Source organism: Capricornis sumatraensis, chromosome 17 (genome assembly GCF_032405125.1).
Source record: "Capricornis sumatraensis isolate serow.1 chromosome 17, serow.2, whole genome shotgun sequence".
In the NCBI taxonomy this organism is placed as follows: Eukaryota; Metazoa; Chordata; class Mammalia; order Artiodactyla; family Bovidae; genus Capricornis; species Capricornis sumatraensis.
This window is the reverse complement of record NC_091085.1, coordinates 59,019,420-59,037,888: the sequence shown is the minus strand read 5'-3', so window position 1 is coordinate 59,037,888 and position 18,469 is coordinate 59,019,420. Positions and strand designations below refer to the sequence as shown.

At 45.0% G+C, this 18,469-nt stretch overlaps 1 protein-coding gene and 1 non-coding gene across 3 annotated transcripts in view; both read right to left on the bottom strand.

Annotated features, from left to right (window-relative positions):
- Positions 1 to 3,749: 3,749 nt before the first annotated feature.
- The window catches only part of RILPL2 (Rab interacting lysosomal protein like 2), a 28,803-nt gene continuing 14,083 nt past the window's right edge, over positions 3,750 to 18,469 (bottom strand). Inside the window, exons 3-5 of one of the 2 annotated variants that reach the window (XM_068990093.1) lie at positions 15,118 to 15,231; positions 9,472 to 9,509; positions 3,750 to 4,308 (exon numbers count right to left, since the gene is read on the bottom strand). In XM_068990093.1, coding sequence (XP_068846194.1) covers positions 9,503 to 9,509; positions 15,118 to 15,231 — 121 coding nt within the window. In that variant the 3' untranslated portion in view covers positions 3,750 to 4,308; positions 9,472 to 9,502. The remainder of the gene's footprint in view (positions 4,309 to 9,471; positions 9,510 to 15,117; positions 15,232 to 18,469) is intronic. The other variant, XM_068990092.1, reaches the window with a different exon arrangement.
- On the bottom strand, positions 15,354 to 15,460 carry LOC138094208 (U6 spliceosomal RNA). The gene has a single exon (XR_011146237.1). It is a non-coding gene; the product is annotated as a U6 spliceosomal RNA (small nuclear RNA).

Sequence of the window (18,469 nt, the reverse complement as noted above, 5' to 3'; positions counted from 1 at the left end):
GACTGGTAGATAACTATTGGACCACCAAGGAAGTCTGCCCTGTTTATTTTACAAAAGGGCCACTTAACCAGTTTGAGTCAGTTTTGGTGACTGTCCTAGGGGACAGTCTCTTCATTTTTATGATGAGGGGTCAGAGGTTGCTTGTGGAGATTAAAAGTGAAGTACATGGCCCCTTAGAAGAGTGCCCAGCATGTAGCATATATCTTAGCTGTTGTAATTGTCATTGTTTCTAACGTGCTAGACTTGATTCTCAGGTAGGCGTCTCAGTCATCAACCTTGCCTGTCTGGTGCTGGAAGTATCCCAGATCCTGATCCCTAACCCCCACACCACAATCTACCCCCAAGAGGCTGCATTCCTTCAGCCCCAAGGCACTGGAGGCAGGTTGGAACAGGGCAGAGTCCTCAGTTTACAGGTGAAAGATCCATTTCCGGCATAGGCTTTCAGCATCTGTCAGCCGTTGCCCTAAACAAATCACTTACCCTCTGAAATCTGTCCATCAAGTTGGGAATGGCCTCTACCCACCTTCCTTGCAGGGGTTTCCTGAGGATTCAGTCATCATATACTTTACCATGGAGGATTCAGTCATCATATACCTTACCATGGAGGGGACAGTGTGGCCTGGTAGCCAAGTGCTCAGCCCTGGAACCGAACCTCTGGTTTCACCCACTTCACCGCTGTGTAACCTCTCTGGGCACCACTTTCCTCCCCTGTGACATAGAGACAATACCGGTGCTTGCATCGGGACGATCGTGAGGATTGACTGAGTTTAAGACATAAAAGTACTTGCATGAAGATAATCTTCAGGAATCAGCTATTATTAAGGTGAAAATTTGGGGTGTTTAAAAAAAATATTTATTTGGCTGCACCGAGTCTTAGTTGTGGCATGCAGGATCTAGTTCCCTGACGAGGGCTCGAACCTGGGACCCCTGCACAGGGAACGTGGAGTCCCAGTCTCTGGGCCACCAGGGAAGTCCCTTGGGTGGTTTCTATCATTCAGGATTTACAAGTGCCCTGGACTGACATAACTGCTTCTAAGCCTGCTCTCCTGGCTCAGGGTTTGGAGATGGAAGCCTACAGTGTGGGAGCAACTGTGTCTGTCTTGAATGTGGTCACACTGGGCCCAGCTCCAAGAACTTACCTTCTGGAATTCAAACACCCACATCCCAGCATCTGTGATTCTGAAGTCAGGATGCTCAGATTTGTTTCCCAAGTCAATTCTCACCTCCAAGGGGCAGAAATCTTCCTCCTCTCTACCCACTATTAAGAGGGGCACACCTAGTCAGGGATGCACCATTATACAGGGTGCCAGGAGTCAGAAGCTCCTGTGCTGTGGCAATCGCATTCTGGACCAGACATTCAAAGGTTGCCAACTTTTGGGAGGCAAGAGTGGTTTTGACCTTTGCACCTGAGTTCAAGTCCTACTTCTGTCACTTCCAGCTGGGGCCTTGGACAAGCTCCTTAGCCCCACCATACTAGCAGCTGCTTGGGTGAATAATAATAGTAATGCCCACCTCATAGGGATAAGGTGAGGCAACATATGTAGGTGCAGTAAATTGCATTCGTTATTAGTATCAGTACTTTTTGGAGACTCAGGGTACATAGAGCTTCACAGATAAGAACCTGGGCCTGAGGGGACTTCGCTCGTGGTCCAGTGGCTAAGACTCCATACACCCAATGCAGAGGGCCAGTGTTGAGCCCTGGTCAGGGAACTAGATCCCACATGCTGCAACTGGGAGTTTGCACGCTGCAACTAAAGATCTCGTGCCACAGCTAAGATCCGGTGCAGCCATATAATTAAGAATCTAGAATCAGGCTTGCATTAGCATCCTGGGCAGTAACTTCATAGCTACGTGACCTCGTGTAAGGTGCTTCAACCTCTCAGAGCCTTCATTTCCAAATCCATAAACTAGGCAATTCATATTAGTTAGTCTTCATCTCCTCCAGTTGTTAGATGAATAAATGAGATAATCCAGGCAGGAACCGAGACGTGATCACTGAGCCAGAGTTATTCATTGAGAAGACAGGCTCACAGGCTGTGTTCAGCAGGCTCATTAGTTTCTTTGCAAAGTGTAGTCTCCTGCTCCCTTCAGACTGTATCTAGATGGATTTCTTTTTCACATTGTAACACTGCTGAAATCAGGGTGAGCCTTAAAGTCAATAGCATCTTGAAGTTATTTGTAGTGTTTTTTTGTTCTCTGTCACAGCAACACACAAAATAAAGGTGCATCACTCAGATACAATGAAATACATGTCCACCATATATATTCGTGTACGTTATCAGTTCAGTTCAGTCGCTCAGTCACGTCCAACTCTGACCCCATGAATTGCAACACGGCAGGCCTCCCTGTCCATCACCAATTCCCGGAGTTCACTCAAACTCATGTCCATCAAGTCAGTGATGCCATCCAGCCATCTCTCTGTCATCCCCTTCTCCTCCTGCCCTCAATTCCTCCCAGCATCAGAGTCTTTTCCAATGAGTCAGCTCTTCGCATGAGGTGGCCAGAGTATTGGAGTTTCAGTTTCCGCATCAGTCCTTCCAGTGAACACCCAGGACTGATCTTTAGAATGGACTGGTTGGATCTCCTTGCAGTCCAAGGGACTCTCAAGAGTTCTCCAACACCACAGTTCAAAGGCATCAATTCTTCGGCGCTCAGCTTTCTTTTATAGTCCAACTCTCACATCCATACATGACCACTGGAAAAACCATAGGCTTGACTAGACGGACCTTTGTTGGCAAAGTAATGTCTCTGCTTTTTAATATGCTATCTAGGTGGGTCATAACTTTCCTTCCAAGGAGTAAGCATCTTTTAATTTCATGGCTGCAGGCACCATCTGCAGTGATTTTGGAGCCCCCCAAAATAAAGTCTGACACTGTTTCCACTGTTTCCCCATCTATTTCCCATGTATGTATACGTGTGTTATATGTGTATAATACATACGTGTGTGTGTATTTGGCCCTTGAACAGTGCAGGGAGTTACGGGCCCTCACTCTCCCCACATTGAAAAAATCCAAGTATAGAGACTTCCTGGTGGTCTAGTGGTTAAAACCAAGTTTCCAGTGCAGGGGTGTGGGTTTGATCCCTGGTCAGAGCACTAAGATTCCCGTGTCACATGGTATGGCCCCAAAATAAATAAAATCCACCTATAGATTATAGTCAGCCCTCTGGATTCAAGGCTCCTCCTCCATATATGCAGATCCAACTAGATTCAACCATCTCATATATGGAGATATGTATATATATCATACATGTCTCCACATATGCAGATTGTGCCATACTGTGGTGTCTACTGGGCTTCCCTGATAGCTCAGTTGCTAAAGAATCCGCCTGCAATGCAGGAGACCCCAGTTTGATTCATGGGTCGGGAAGATCCACTGGAGAAGGGCTAGACCACCCACTCCAGTATTCTTGGGCTTCCCTGGGGGCTCAGCTGGTAAAGAATCTGCCTGCAATGTGGGAGACCTGGGTTCGATCCCTGGGTTAGGAAGATCCCCTGGAGAAGGGAAAGGCTACCCACTCCAGTAATCCGCCCTGGAGAATTCCATGGGCTGCATAGTCCATGGAGTTGCAAAGAGTCAGACACGACTGAGAGATTTTCACTTTCAATTTCACGGTGTTTACTATAGAAAAACATCCATGTGTCAGTGGACCTGCGCAGTTTAAAGTGAATTGGTCAAGAGTCAACTGTATACAGTTGACAGATTTGGAAACCAAGACTCCAAAAGGCTGAAGTACCTTATACCAGGTCACATAACTCCAAGAGGCCACTCTAAAACACAGAAAGTGTAAAAGTCATTTTACTTTAATACAAAATCATATATGGAAAGTCATATGAGCAAAATCAAATATTCACTAAATATCAGTGAAGTCTTCATTGCAATGTCCATACCAGGTTTTCCTGCATCCTCTCCCCGTCCCCACTTGGGCTGGTGAATTTCGCTGCTGTGTGGCAAAGACGTGGGCCCAGGGACGCAGAGCTGGCATCCCCATCTGCGTGCTTGGGGCTCCCTGGGTGGCTGAAGTGGGGCTGCAGGTGACCCCACTGTTTTTTTCTTCTGCTTTCTCAATTTCTTTTGCCACTTCTCCTGCCCTGGCCCAGAGTTCAGGGGTGTTCAGTTCTGCAGCTGGGGAGAAAGCTTCACCCCTTCCTCCTCGGACGGTTTTGAGGGGAAGCGAAGAAGCAAGTGCAGTGGGTACGCATGGCACCAAGAGATGATTGTAGAAGTCGTCTTTCTGGGTGGTCTTCTGTGTCTGAGAACGCAGTCATGGCCTCAGGCCTAGGTCTGCTTCCCTGATCGGAAAGAGAACCTGGGAAGGGGGGAGGTCAGAGGAAACAGAGAGAGCGCTGAAGCGGGGTGTGCACAACCCCCTGCAAATTCTGTAAGCAGCTCCTGCAGGCCATTCACCCAAAAGTTTATTTCTTAAGAGCTCATTATGCAACAGGCACTGTTTCAGGGCTTTCCATCAACTCGTTCATTTCACACTCATAACAACATGAGGACGTTGAGTATAGTCAATATCCCCATTTTATAGATGAGCAAACTGAGGTTCTGGGAGGTTAAGTAACAGGCCCAAGGTCACACAATTTTGTCTTGGAACTGGGAGTTGGGCCCAGAAGCCCACTTAACCACTGTGCTAGACTGACAAACGGAGTCTGAAATGTTTTTGTTTTCATTTTAAGTGGTTTTTATTGTAGAGGAAACGATAACTTCTCAGTGTTCCCTACAATGATAAAATGAATAATGACTAACATGTAAATTCTTGGATATAACAGATAACATCTATAAAGATATCCCCTGAAGCATGAACACCAGACTTTCAGTCCTCCTGATGCACTTGACACGTGGGGGTGATCACAAAGTACAGTGTCAGTGCTAGTTCAGGTTGTCGGAAAGATGCAAAGATGGCCAGTGAGCTGAACAGTCAGCGATGGGGATACAGGCTCTTGCTTCTAGTCAAAGACCAGCCCCAGTCCCAGCCCCGCTAGCAGCTCTGCCGGCAACGGCAGGGGCGAGCCCTTGACTCATGTGTGGATACAGGCGTTAGGGCACATCCGCCCTCCCCCTGAACCTATGTATACCACCTCCCAACCCCCACTTCCCTGCCTCAGGAAATGACATCAGCCCCCACCCAGTCATTCAAGCCAGGAACTGGGAGTTGTTCTCAATTCCTCTCCTGTCATCCCATCTGTTGTATTTTAGTCACCATGCCCCAAATATGTTCCTAATCCCACCACTTATCTCTTCCACTGCCACCCCCAGGCCGAGCCACCCTGATGAGCACCACAGCCTTCCTGTCCGCCCCCTCCCCCGCCACCCCCACAACCCACTCACACAGCAGCCAGCATGACTGCATCACTGTGCAGAGATAAGTCATTCCTCAGCTTAAACCCTTCCAGGGCTCCCCACTGTCCTCGGGACAAAGATAAAACCCTTCTTAGCGTGACCTAATTCTTTGGAAAGTCATGCATTCATTCACTCCATAACTTGTCTGATCATGAAACCGCAGCCTCACTATCTTCAAACCTGTGTGTTCAGTGTATGCTCAGTTGCTCAGTCGTGTCTCACTCTTGGCAGACCCGTGGACTGTAGCCCACCAGGCTGCTCTGTCCATGGGATTCTCCAGGCAAGAATACGGGAGCGGGTTGCCATGCCCTCCTTCAGGGGGTCTTCCCAACTCAGGGATCAAACCCAAGTCTGGCATCTCCTGAACTGGCAGGGGGGATTCTTTACTACTAGTGCCACCTGGGAAGCCCATGTCCTTAGGCTGGCTTACATACATTTCATTTTTGCCATATCAGGCTCAAACTCCAATTATGTGACCCAGAGAAACTCCCCAAGAAGAGGCAGAAAGAAACCAGTAGCTTATGCGTCTGGAACCCTTGTTTCCAGTGCAATCCTCAGCCAGTGAATATCCCACATAAACACTTTCAGATCTGATACACTCTGTAGGGTGGAGATGTTCTCTCGTACATTATCTTACCACAGGAGACCCTTTCTAGGGAGAAGAAACAATTTGACTCTGTCCTATCAACCCTTCTCCACAAAGTGGTCAGAGTAAACTTTTTTTTTTTTTCCAAAAAGATTCTATATTTTATTCTCGGCTGCATCGTGCGGCATGTGAGATCTTAGTTTCTGGACCAGGGGTTGAATCCATGCTTACTGCATTGGGAGCACAGAGTTTTAACCCCTGGATCACCAGGGAGGTCCTTAAGCTTTTTATAGGTGAATTCGGACATGTCACTCCCCAGCTTAAAACCTTCCAAGGTCTCTCCAAAGCACTTAAAACGAAATCCAAAGTCATCACTGGGATCCATGTGGCCTAGAACGACCCGATCGCTCCCCACTCCAACCTCACCTCCCTTCTCTTTGCTGCCCCAGCCACTATAGTCTCTGCTGCACAAGCTGTCTCCAGCCTCTGGCCTTCATACCTGCCGTTCTTTCTGCCAGGAAGGCAGGGAAAACTCAGATCATTATGATCTTTCAGAACTTAGCTTGAATGCTGCCTTTTCACAGGAGCCTTCCAGGACTCACCAAATCTAAAGTAGCTCTTAATCGGGACTTCCCTGGCGGCCCAGCAGTTAAGACTCAGTGCTTCCACGGCAGGGAGGATGGGTTCAATACCTGGTCAGGGAACTAAGGTCCCCCATGCCTTGAGGTGAGGCCAAAAAAATTAAAAAAGTAGCTCCCTATCAACCTCTCTCTTAGCACCCTATTTAATGGTCTTCAGTGCATATAGGGCCATCTGAAATTGTCCTGACCAGTTCACTCTCTACCTCTCCCACTAGAATGTAAGCACCATGAGGGCAGGGACTCTGGCTTGTTCACTCTACCCCAGCACCTAGAACAGTGCCTGCTGCACGGTAGACCCTCAATAAATATTTGTTGGAGGCATAAATAAATGTGGTTTCAGGTGGTCTTGTCTGACTAAGCTGTTTTCATGCAGTCATTCAAGAAAGCCTGGACTTCCCTGTGGTACAGTGGATAGGAATCTGCCTGCCAACGCAGAGAACACAGGTTCGATCCCTGGTCCAGGAAGATTCCACATGCTTTCAAACAACTAAGCCTGTGTGCCACAACTTCTGCGCCCACGTGCTGCGACTACTGAAGCCCGTGTGCCTAGAGCCTGTGCTCCACAGCGAGAGAAGTCATCGCAATGAGAAGCCCATGCACCACAATGAGAGAGTAGCCCGTGCTGGCCGCAACTAGAGAAAGCCCGAATGCAGCAATGAAGACCCAGCGCGAGCAAAAAATAAGGAAAGAAAAGAAAGGAGGAAAGAAAGCCTGGCAGAGACATCCTTGGTTCAGTGGTTAGGACTCCACCCCTCCACCGTAGGGGGCCTGGGTTTGATCCCGGGTGAGGGAACTAAGATCCCACAAGCCTGGTAATACTTAACTAAGAAGATGCATCCTCTGTGGGCTATCTGCCCCCACAGAATCATGTCCTGCCTTCTCTGGCCCGCTCTCCGCTCCAGGAGGCTGACATCTGTGGGTGATCTCAACAAGCTCCCTTGTCCTCTAGCTTCTGGCTGTGCTCAGCCAGTGGCAAGCACCAGCAGGAGCTGGGAGAGTGGGAGGAGAGGAATGCAGGGGTATTCACTCCCAGCTCTGCCCCTGCCAGCCTTGTCTCCCTAGCCACTGTGTGTTCCTCTTCTGAAGGCCACACTCCAGTCTGACCCCCCAGGGCCCCTCACAGCTCCCTTTCCTTGCTCCTGTTGCCCGCCCCAGGGCGCGTCTCCATCCCTTATCTCTGTTCCCACACCTGTAAGATGTCCCTTCTTGAAATCTGTTTCAGTCACTCCTTTTGAGTGAGCCTTGGTTTCTTGATAAACAAGAACCCTGGCTGATAGGCCCCGTGGCCCTGCAATTTTCCTCCTGGATGTCTATCCCTGGGAAATTCACACACAAGTCCATGAGAGGACATGAATAAGCATGCAGATATTCACTGCAGCACTGTCCACAGTGGGGGAAGGCAATCTGGGATCCCATCACTGGGGTTAGAAACAAGATGTGTGTCTACACCGCTAGGAGGATAGATCTTAAAAAACTGTTTAGGGACTTCCCTGGTGGTCCAGTGGCTAAGATTTCAAGTTCCCAATGCAAGGGGCCTGGTTTGATTCTCGGTCAGGGAACTAGATTCCAGAAGGTCACAATTAAGACCCAGTATATTCAAATAAGGCCTTCCCTTGTAGGGAAGGTGGTAAAGAATCCACCTGCAACGCAGGAGACCCTGTTTCGATCGCTGAGTCCGGAAGATCCCCTTGAGGAAGGCATGGCAACCCGCTGCAGTATTCTTGCCTGGAGAATCCCATGGACAGAGAAGCCTGGCAGGGCTATAGTCCCTAGTGTTGCCCCCCAAAATAAAGTCTGACACTGTTTCCACTATTTCCCCATCTATTTCCCATGAAGTGATGGGACCAGATACCATGATCTTTGTTTTCTGAATGTTGAGCTTTAAGCCAACTTTTTCACTCTCCTCTCTCACTTTCATCAAGAGGCTTTTGAGTTCCTCTCAAAAGGCCTGAAGCGACTGAGCACGCATGCATGCACAGTCAAATAAAGAAACAAATTAAAGCAAAACAAAAAAATTGCTTAATGTCCATCAAGAGATGAAGAGATAAATCAAAAGCAGTCTACACATACCATGGAATATCACCAGGCCTTAAAAATGAAAGAAATTCTGACATGTGGTACAAAATGGATAAACCTGAGAACAATATGCTAATCATATAAGCCCGTCATAGAAGGACAAATACTGTATGTCTCCTCTTATATGAGGTCTCCAGAGTAGTCAGATTCATAAAGACAGAGAGGGGAGTGGTGGTTGCCAGGGGCTGGGGGAGGGGAACTGAGCAGTTAGTATTCAATGGGGACAGAGTTTAAGGGTGGGGTGATGAAAAAGTTCTGGAAATGGATTGTGGTGATGGCTGCATAATATCATAAATTTCCTTTTTTCTTTTTTTAGCCACACCACAAAGTATGTGGGATCTTAGTTCCCCGACCAGGGATCAAACCCACGCCCCTTGCAGTGAAAGTTTAGAATCTTAACCACTGGACCGCCAAGGGAAGCCCCTGTACACATATTGACATTTAACACCCCTGAGAAATGGGGACTTCTCTGTTGGTCCAGTGGCTAGGACGCCACACTCCCAGTTCAGGGGCCTGGGTTCAATCCCTGGTTGGGGAATTAGACCCCACGCGCCGAAACTAGGAGTTCGAATTCTGAGACTAAAGACTCAGAGCACTGTGGCTGGGGATCCAGAGCACCCCAACTAAGGATCCTATGTCCCACAATAAAACCTGGTGCAGCCAGATAAAAAAGGATTTAAAAAAAATGATTAAAATGGTCTCACAGACATAGAAAACAATCTATTATGGTTACCAAAGGGGAACTATGGGGGAGGAATAAATTAGGAGTTTAGTATTGACAGATACACACTGTATATAAAACAGATAAACAACAAAGACCTACTTCCACACATGGAGTAATATTCAACAACTTGTTATAACCTATAACAGAAAAGAATATTTTAAAAGATATATATTAAATATATATATAATGGAATCACTTTGCTATACACCTGAAACACAACACTGTAAATCAACTATACTTCAATTTTTTTAAAACAATTAAAATGGTAAATTTTATGTTAGGTATAACTTTTTAAAAACACTGAAGAAAAGGATCATTCACACTCAGTTCTCAAAACCCAAAGCATTTGACCATATATTGCTTAAAGCTGTGCCGCCCAATACAGTGGCCACTACGAGTCTTAATTGAAATATGCTGTCAGTGTGAAATATACATAAGATTTCAAGGGCTTATTATTTTTAAAAAAAGATTGTAAAATATCTCATTAATAATATTTTATAGTGAACACATATTGAAAATGACAGTATTTTGGAAGCATTGGATTAGTAAAATATATTACTAAAATTTTTGTTTAAAAGTGCCTGAAGAATTCCCTGGCGGTCCAGAGGTTAGGACTCTGAGTGTCCACTGCAGGGGGCAGGGGTTCGATCCCTAGTTGGGAACTAAGATCCCGCAGCCATGGCACAGCAGGAAAAAAAAAAAAAGCCTAAAAAAGAAGAGTGCCTGGTAAAAAAGAAAACAATGACAGTGCTTAGTGAAGGCGGAAAAAAGCACTAGGAAACAGAATGAAAATGAAGTGTTAAAATATCAGTTACCATTGAAAACACATCCGCATAAGACAATATATACTTTCTAGAACACATTAAATACATATGAGATGGGCTGAGCGGGAGGGGAGCTGGGAAGCAGATTGCAAATGGGCGATGGAGATAAAGAGGGAATAAATAAAAGCAAGAAGAAAGAAAGCTTGTGTTGACAACGAAGCTCATCGTGCCATGAGCTGAGAATCACTAATGGAACACTCCGTTCCTGAGGATCCAAAAAAAGAAAAAGAAAAAAATCTCTCTTCTCTCTTGAAACAAAGGCATCTTAATTAAATCTGCCCTGGGAGGTAACCCAGAATCTCTGACCCCACAAAATTGCTTCCCTGTAAAACTGGAGTCGACAGAGTCCTTATAAAATCGGTCACGGCAGTACCCCCAGGGTGAACATCTCGCCTGGCACACAGTATAGACTCAGTGAGGGTCTGTTGACTAACTAATGACCAGATAACGTGAATGGAAGTTGAGGTCCCCTCAGCCCTCCCTGGGAGGCAAGACTAATGAAGCAAGAGCTGGATGGAGGCTGAGGACCTGATGCAACCCACAATGATGGTTCATTCAGATCACACGGTTTTTATTTTTAAGCTTAAACAATTTGCCAGCATTTGGAAAACAGATTCCATGAACAAATCCGACATCTTGGCATCTCTCAAGAATCATAAAATCTGTTAACAAGTTGTTCACCGGCCAGACAGAACTGAAGGGCAAATGTCCCCTTCCCCACCCTACGCCCCCCTCACAGATGCACAGGAAGTGCTTGGCCCCCGCAGGCTTTCGAGTTTGACATCCTTGACCAAGGCTGTTTCTCACTTTCAATCCAAAAGACCAGGAGCTGATAAACTGTCACCAGGTCAGACATTTTCAAAGCAACCAAGACCAACAGGCTGCTTGCTTCAGCCTGGAGTTGAGGAAAGGTGTGCCTCAGTTCAGCTCAGTTCAGTTGCTCAGTCATGTCCAGCTCTTTGCGACCCCATGGACTGAAGCACGCAAGGCTTCCCTGTCCATCACCAACTCCGGGAGCCTGCTCAAACTCATGCCCATCTAGTCCGTAATGCCATCCCACCATCTCATTCTCTGTCATCCCCTTCTCCTCCTATCTTCCATCTTTCCCAGCATCAAGGTCTTTTCCAATGAGTCAGTTCTTTGCATCACATGGCCAAAGTATTGGAGTTTCAGCTTCAGCACTAGTCCTTCCAATCAATATTCAGGACTGATCTCCTTTAGGATGGACTGGTTGGATCTCCTTGCAGTTCAAGGGACTCTCAAGAGTCTTCTCCAACACCACAGTTCAAAAGCATCAATTCTTTGGCACTCAGCCTTCTTTATGGATCAGTTCTCACATCCATACATGACTACTGGAAAAACCATAGCCTTGACTAGATGGACCTTTGTCAGCAAAGCAATGTCTCTGCTTTTTAATATGCTGTCTAGGTTGGTCATAGTTTTTCTTCCAAGGAGCAAGTGTCTTTTAATTTCATGGCAGCAGTAACCATCTGCAGTGATTTTGGAGCCTAAGAAAATATAGTCTGTCACTGTTTCCATTGTTTCCCCATCTATTTGCCATGAAGTGATGGGACCAGATGCCATGATCTTAGTTTTTTGAATGTTGAGTTTTAAGCCAGCTTTTTACTCTCCTCTTTCACTTTCATCAAGAAGCTCTTTAGTTCCTCTTCCCTTTCTATGTTGTCACCCTGCTTATCTGAGGTTATTGATATTTCTTCTGGCAATCTTGATTCCAGCTTGTGCTTCATCCAGTCTGGCATTTTACATGATGTACTCTGCATATAAGTTAAATAAGCTAGGTGACAACATACAGCCTTGATGTACTACTTTCCCAATTTGGAACCAGTCCGTTGTTCCATGTCCAGTTCTAACTGATGCTTCTTGACCTACATACAGGTTTCTAAGAAGGTAGGTAAGGTAGGTATTCCCATCTCTTAAAGAGTTTTCAACATTTTGTTGTAATCCACATAGTCAAAGGCTTTACCATAGTCAATAAAGCAAAAGTAGATATTTTTCTGGAATTCTCTTGCCTTTTCTATGATCCAACAGATGTAGGCAATTTGATCTTTGGTTCCTCTGTCTTTTCTAAATCCAGCTTGAACATCTGGAAGTTCTCGGTTCAAGTTCTCTGTTGAACCCTAGCTTGGAGAATTTTGAGTATTACTTTGCTAGCGTGTGAGATGAGTGCAATTGTGCAGTAGTTTGAACATTTTTTTGGCATTGCCTTTCTTTGGAATTGGAATGAAAACTGACCTTTTCCAGTCCTGTGGCCACTGCTGAGTTTTCCAAATTTGCTGGCATATTGAGTGCAGCACTTTCACAGCATCATCTTTCAGGATTTGAAATAGATCAGCTGGAATTCTATAACCTCCACTGGCTTTGTTCATAGTGATGCTTCTGAAGGCCCACTTGACTGCACTTCACACAGGATGTCTGGCTCTAGGTGAGTGATCTCATCATCATGGTTATCTGGGTCATGAAGATCTTTTTTGTATAGTTCTTATGTGTATTCTTTCCACCTCTTCTTAATATTTTCTGCTTCTGTTAGGTCCATACCATTTCTGTCTTTTATTGTGTCCATCTTTGCAAGAAATGTTCCCTTCAGTTCAGCTCAGTTCAGTTCAGTCGCTCAGTCGTGTCCGACTCTTTGTGACCCCATGAATCGCAGCACGCCAGGCCTCCCTGTCCATCACCATCTCCTGGAGTTCACTCAGACTCACGTCCATCGAGTCCGTGATGCCATCCAGCCATCTCATCCTCTGTCGTCCCCTTCTCCTCCTGCCCCCAATCCTTCCCAGCATCAGAGTCTTTTCCAATGAGTCAACTCTTCGCATGAGGTGGCCAAAGTACTGGAGCTTCAGCTTTAGCATCATTCCTTCCAAAGAAATCCCAGGGCTGACCTCCTTTAGAATGGACTTGTTGGATCTCCTTGCAGTCCAAGGGACTCTCAAGAGTCTTCTCCAACACCACAGTTCAAAAGCATCAATCCTTCGGCACTCAGCCTTCTTCACAGTCCAACTCTCACATCCATACATGACCACAGGAAAAACCATAGCCTTGACTAGACAGACCTTAGTCGGCAAAGTAATGTCTCTACTTTGAATATACTATCTAGGTTGGTCATAACTTTTCTTCCAAGGAGCAAGCGTCTTTTAATTTCATGGCTGCAATCACCATCTGCAGTGATTTGGGAGCCCCCAAAAATAAAGTCTGACACTGTTTCCACTGTTTCCCCATCTATTTGCCATGAAGTGATGGGACCGGATGCCATGATCTTCGTTTTCTGAATGTTGAGCTTTAAGCCAACTTTTTCGCTCTCCTCTTTCACTTTCATCAAGAGGCTTTTTAGTTCCTCTTCACTTTCTGCCATAAGGGTGGTGTCATCTGTATATCTGGGGTTATAGATATTTCTCCTGGCAATCTTGATTCCAGTTTGTGTTTCTTCCAGTCCAGCGTTTCTCATGATGTACTCTGCATAGAAGTTAAATAAGCAGGGTGACAATACACAGCCTTGACGTACTCCTTTTCCTATTTGGAACCAGTCTGTTGTTCCATGTCCAGTTCTAACTGTTGCTTCCTGGCCTGCATACAGAGTTCTCAAGAGGCAGGTTAGGTGGTCTGGTATTCCCATCTCTTTCAGAATTTTCCACAGTTTATTGTGATCCACACAGTCAAAGGTGTTGGCATAGTCAATAAAGCAGAAATAGATGTTTTTCTGGAACTCTCTTGCTTTTTCCATGATCCAGCAGATGTTGGCAATTTGATTTCTGGTTCCTCTGCCTTTTCTAAAACCAGCTTGAACATCTGGAAGTTCACGGTTCATGTATTGCTGAAGCCTGGCTTGGAGAATTTTGAGCATTACTTTACTAGCATGTGAGATGAGTGCAATTGTGCGGTAGTTTGAGCATTCTTTGGCATTGCCTTTCTTTGGAATTGGAATAAAAACTGACCTTTTCCAGTCCTGTGGCCACTGCTGAGTCTTCCAAATTTGCTGACATATTGAGTGCAGCACTTTGCTCCCAATGCCGGGGGTCTGGGTTCAATCTCTGGTTGGGGAACTAGATCCCACCTGCCACAAGTAAGAGTTCGCATCACACAACTAAGGGATCCCACACGTCACATAGAAGATTGAGGATCCTATGTGCTGCAACTGAGACACGACACAGCCAAATAAATAAATAAGTACTTTTTAAAAAAGAAGAAAAGGCATATCTCAGGCTGTTGTCCAAAGTTTCCCCACATTCAATTGTCTGGGCATTCATTAAAAATCCAGATTTCTGGGCCTCATCCTAGAACCAGCAATTTGATTTCTGAGAATCTGAACTTTAACTGTCATCTCACAGTCTATGGTTTGAGGTGCAGAAACCAAAGAAACTAGGAATGAACAAAGGTGCATGAAAACAAGGGGAGTGTTTGAAGGAAACTGTCTTATGTGTCCTAATGTTGGGAGACAGGGGACCCTCCAGAGCTGGAAGTAGAAGAGGTGATGATTTAGCCCCCGTAAAATCCAATAATTATTGCTATTGTTTTTCTTGCTGTTTAATATTAGTATTATTATCTGGTTACTGTATTATATCACAGGGAGGCAGCAGAGTGTAGAACCTGGACTTCCTTGGGTTCCTGACTTCACTACTCACAATGTGTGTGACCTTGGGTACAGAACTTTACCCCCTGGAATTTATTTCCCCATCTGTGAGTCAAGGATGACAACAGTGTCTACCTCATAGGGTCATTGTGATGAGTCAATGAATTAATAATGTCAGGTGCTTATGCTACTGCCTAGAAGATACCATAATACACCAGCATAGCATTTTCATATCAGCTGCAGGACCACCACCAGGAGAGCAGGGCCTCCCCTCTCACCCCCACTCCTTCCTTTAGTGATTATTTAGTGGTAACATGGGGCAGCAAGTCAACTTACAGTTTCCTTATGATTGTCTTCTCCTCCTTGTTGCTGTTGGCACTGCTGCCCCTGGGAACAAAAGCCTCTTTCTCTCTTCTTCCTCCTGGGCCTTCTCTTGGTGGAATCAGACCACTGGGAAAAATGAGATAAATAATGGGTTGTTTTATTGCAGATCTCTTATCTGTTCATCTTTGAAAGTGAAGGTTCTTTTTTTTTTTACAGTTTATTTATTTACATATTCATTATTATTATTAAAACATACAGAATGCTTCATGAAATTGCATGTCATCCTTATGCAGGGGCCAGGCTAATCTTCTCTGTTTTGTTCCACTTGCAGTATATGTGCTGCCGAAGCGGGCACTGAAAGTGAAGTTTCTTCGTAATTATTATTATACTAATAATGCTATCATTGAAAGCTCTAGAGTTAGACATCCTGATCCAGATCTCTGGAATCTTCCTTCCTCTTTTCCAATGTTGATACCTCTTTTTTCCTTCTCTTATCTAATGACCATGGCTGGTACTTCAAGCTTCTCTAATTTCTAGAAATATGATCATGTATAAATTCTCTAACTCAGGGCTCCCCAACCTTCGGGCCACCGACTGGTACCTCCTGTCGGATCAGTGGTGGAATTAGATAAGAAATAAAGTGGACAAAAGTGTAAAGCTCTTGAATCATCCTGAATCCATCCCCCACTACACCCTGGTCTGTGGGAAAACTGTCTTCCATGACACTGGTCCCTGATCCCAAAATGGTTGGGGACGGCTGCTTTAACTTAAGCTTTGATTTCCTAATTGGTAATAAAAGGATCATAAAAGTACCTGCCTTCTAGGATTGAGGGATTAAGTGAGATAATACATAGAATTCATTCATTTAACAAATATTATTAAGCTACATAGTCTACCAAGGTATATAGACATAGCAATGAACAAAACAGATAAAATATCTTCTCTCATGCAATTTATATTCCATTGAGAAGAAAACAGTCAACAAACAAATAAGTAAAAATGTAAAAATATATGGTAAGTCAGGTGGTGCTAACAGCTAGATTGATATTAATCAATAAGATACTGAGGTCAGGTGACCCAAAGAGGGCCAGAGTATTTCCCTGGACTTGATGTACAGAACTTGGAAGAAGGCTGTTCTCTCTTACTTGTTCAAGTGGGACCGCCAGCATTCATGCCCCCTAAGATTCAGAAAAGGATTGTCTTTCATACATGATTAGGAGGCCAACAAAGAAAAAGAATCAAAGAAAGAATCAGGACTGGTGTCCCTGATTCCAACCCTGAGGTCTTAGATGCAGTTTTTTTCTTTATTTCTGAGAGCAATTCTAGGATCCTTCCCAGCTCTGTGAACCGACAAAATCTCCTTTTGTACCTTAGCTGGTTTGAATAGGATCTCTGTTACTTGCAACCAAAAGAAGCCTGACTGTGATGAAGCATTTCAATGTCTGACCTAGTAAGCTCATTAGATCCACTTATGTATGCTTATGCTACAGGTACAAATTTCCCCCTTACCACAGACTGAATTATGTCCTCCCAGAATTCATATGTTGAGACTTCCCTGATAGTTCAGTGGCTAAGACTCTGAGCTCCCAGTACAGGGGGCCTGGGTTCAATTCCTGGCAGGGAACTAGATCTCACATGCTGCAACTGAGAGCTTGCATGTCACAACTAAAGGAATCCACATGCTGAAACTAAGACCCAACACAGTCAAATAAAAACAATAAAAATTTTTTTAAAAAATTGTTTTTAAAGAATCTGTATGTTGAAGCCCTAACCCCCAGTATTACAGTATTTGGAGCTAGGGCCTTTGGAAGACAATTAGGTTTACATGAGGTTATGAGGGTGGGCCCTCATGATGGACTAGTGCCCTTTTAAAAGGAGATACAGCTTTCTCTCTTTCTCATTCTCCCCACCAGCTGAGGACACAGCAATATGGCAGCTGTCTACAAGCCAGAAAGAGCCCAAACCAACCATACTGGCAGCTTGATTTAAAAATTACCTTTCCCCACTACCTACAGCTACAAAACACCCTAAAACTTAGTAATTTGCAATAATGATGGGGGACTCCCTTGGCAGTCCAGCGGTTAAGAGTCTGCCTTCCCACGCAGGAGATGTGGGTTCAATCCCTGATTGGGGAACTTGGATCCCACACATGACACAGGGTGTAGCCAAAAGTTAAAAAAAAAAAAGTGAAAACAAATAAACAAAAAACAATGATTTATGACTTCTCATGATGGCTCTATTTTTTTTTTTTCCTGGCTGCTCTGCACAGCTTGTAGGATATCAGTTCCCTAACCAGGGATTAAATCCAGGTCTTTGGCAGTGAGATTGTGAAATTCAAACCACTGAAAGGGCCAAGAAATTCCCAGATGGCTCTATCTCTTATGGTTGATTTGGTGGTTCTCCTAATGGTCCACGTTGGGGTTCTCAAGTAGCCGTGTTCAGTTGGTGGATCAGCTGGGGCTGTCATATGGGACCCCTTGATTCTTCTTCATGTGACCTCTCCACGTGACTGCCTTGAGCTTCCTCATAGCATGGCAGTCTCAAGGCAGCAGTCTGAGAGCACAAACATGGAAGCTGTTAGGCCTTTGAGAGTCTTAACCTTGGAAGCCAAACAGCATCATTTCCACCACATTCAACTGGTCCAAGAAAGTTATAGGGCCATCTAGATTCAAGAAAAGGGAAAATAGACTCTACTTGTACTCTGATGAGAGGAGTGGCAAAGTCTCACTGCAAAAGGAGATACAGCTTTCTCTCTTTCTCATTCTCCCCACCAGCTGAGGACACAGCAATATGGGAAAAACTGTTGTGTCCATCTTTGGAAACAGCCTACCATAGCTGCCTTCAGTTAAAAACTATCCTTAGTACGAGCCTGGGCTTCCAAATTGATGCAGTTGCTAAGAGAACACCTCAGTTGACATGCTGGTTTCTCCAGAATATATAACACTAGAGACTAAACAGAATCCTGCTATCTGTCTATCAGCCTGCACCAGATGGGAAGTGCCCATCTGTTGTTCTCTGGGAATTCAAAACTGGAACCAACATGTGTTGCTTTATTCACTTGCAAGCTGCTTACGGCATTGGCAGTCTAGCAGTTTCTCTTTTTAATTAACTGTGTCTAGAGCACTTATTAAATGAGATGAAGGCAGGTCTTTCCATTAACGTGGTTCCAACCTCAGAGGAAGGAAGACAATTAAATTCCTGTTGGCGAATTCAGTCCTTTCGGGTAGGGCTTTCTAAGGACATTTTTACTTTGCTGCTCTCTTAATGATGTCACATTGAATGAATTTAACGAATAATATCATTGGAGGACTTCCCCGGTAGTCCATTAGCTAAGACTACAGAGTTCCCAATGCAAGGGGCCTAG